The sequence below is a fragment of the Pteropus vampyrus genome, unplaced genomic scaffold (assembly GCF_000151845.1).
Source record: "Pteropus vampyrus isolate Shadow unplaced genomic scaffold, Pvam_2.0 Scaffold185, whole genome shotgun sequence".
Lineage (NCBI taxonomy): Eukaryota > Metazoa > Chordata > Mammalia > Chiroptera > Pteropodidae > Pteropus > Pteropus vampyrus.
In genome coordinates this window covers 774,938-776,482 of record NW_011888966.1, presented here as the reverse complement: position 1 = coordinate 776,482, position 1,545 = coordinate 774,938, and the positions used below count along the sequence as shown (strand labels likewise).

The 1,545-nt window shown below is 49.4% G+C and overlaps 1 protein-coding gene across 1 annotated transcript in view; it reads right to left on the bottom strand.

Moving 5' to 3' along the window:
* ABLIM3 (actin binding LIM protein family member 3) overlaps nucleotides 1–1,545 on the bottom strand; it is a 105,026-nt gene that overhangs the window by 12,655 nt on the left and 90,826 nt on the right. Inside the window, exon 12 of the mRNA XM_023537288.1 lies at nucleotides 957–1,226. Coding sequence (XP_023393056.1) covers nucleotides 957–1,226 — 270 coding nt within the window. The remainder of the gene's footprint in view (nucleotides 1–956; nucleotides 1,227–1,545) is intronic.

Here is a 1,545-nt window from a genome sequence, read left to right as displayed (position 1 = left end):
TTACCTCTAGGTCCAGCTATGCCACAAAACTTTCAGTCACGTGCCCCAGAAAATGCCTGTTTTGGCTTAAGCCATTTGGAGTTGGTTTTTCTTTTTTTTTTGTGATTGTAACCCTCTCTTCTAAGATTCCCCTTCTCCCCCCATGTCTGCTGGGAGTGTTCTCTCCTGCCTGTGCAGCCTCTGAACATTTATTTCTTGGGGACACTGATCTCTGTCCACTTTGGGTTTTACTGTGCTGGTGTCTTATCTCCTTTCTACATGGAGAAAACTCTGAGGGTGGGGAAGGGGTCATCTCAGCTCCTCAGAAGCTTTGTTCAGAATGGACATTAAATTAGTAAAAGTGGGTATTGAATCAAAATAGCACTTGGTGAAAATCTCTCCCCATACTTGAAAGAAGTAGCTTGGGATGTCTGATTGGTGGGATGGCTCCTTGAGGACGACTCCTTGCCAGGGTCTTCTGTCTCCCTGCCTTCTCTCTTTTCAATCCTTCAAACCATTTTCTACCCTACGGCTAAAGTGGTCTCTTAAAAACACAAATCTGATCATGTCACCACTTATAATGGCTTCCTGTTTAGGATAAAAACCAAAATCCTTACTTTAACCCACAAGGTCTTGTGTGGTCTGTCCCCTTATCTCTCTCCCCACACTACCACCACCCTACCTCGGCTCCCTGAGCTCAAGGTTAAACTGACAGCCTTTTCTTTCCCCCAGTGGAACCCACCCTCCCATCTTGAATCTTTGTGATGTGTTTCTACACTCTGTTGGCTTACCTCCCTTTTGCCCTTCCTATGGTAGCCAAGTCTCTGCATCTGAGAGGTTTTTGTTATCTTTCAGGCTGGACAGCACTCTCCTGTCAGCTCTCCTACTTCCTGTGTATCACCTCCCTCTCCAGTTACCTGCGTCTCCTCCACGAGGGCAAGGACCTGGTATACTTCGCTCCGCTGTGTCCGCCTAGGGCCTGTGGCTAGCCTGCAGTACATGTTTGCTAAATGAATAAATGAATGATCGTGTGAAGCAGTAGATGACTGTCTTGGCCTCCTGTGTCCCTGGTGCAGGTGACTCTTGCCTTGCTCCTCTGTGGGGCACATTACCTTTGGGGGAGCCATGGTAGGTCCAGTACTCAGACTCCGTAGCATAGTAGGGGTCTGGTGAGTAGGCTGGACTGTACTTGGAGGCCTGGCTGATGTCTTCACTTGTTTTGCTCTTGGTTGCTGTTGACAAGTCACCTGCGAAGGACCCAAAGAGAGAGCTTCAGGGAGGTAGAGTGTCCCAGAAGAGTGTGTCCTGTATACTCTTTCCCCTGTCTCAGCCATGCTCCAGCCCAGGGGAGTGAGGCTTCTTTAAGGCCAGAGTCTGGGACATGGAGCATGGGAGAAGGAAAAGCACTGAGGCCAGGGCTCTCATTTAATAGTTGGGAATCTGAACACCAGAGAGGGGAAGGGGCTTACTCAGGACCACACAGCAAATTAGACTGGAACTTGATCAGACCCCAGCTCAGGGCTCCTACCACGTTGCGTGGGCTCCCAGATGCACTCCTGAGTGAAC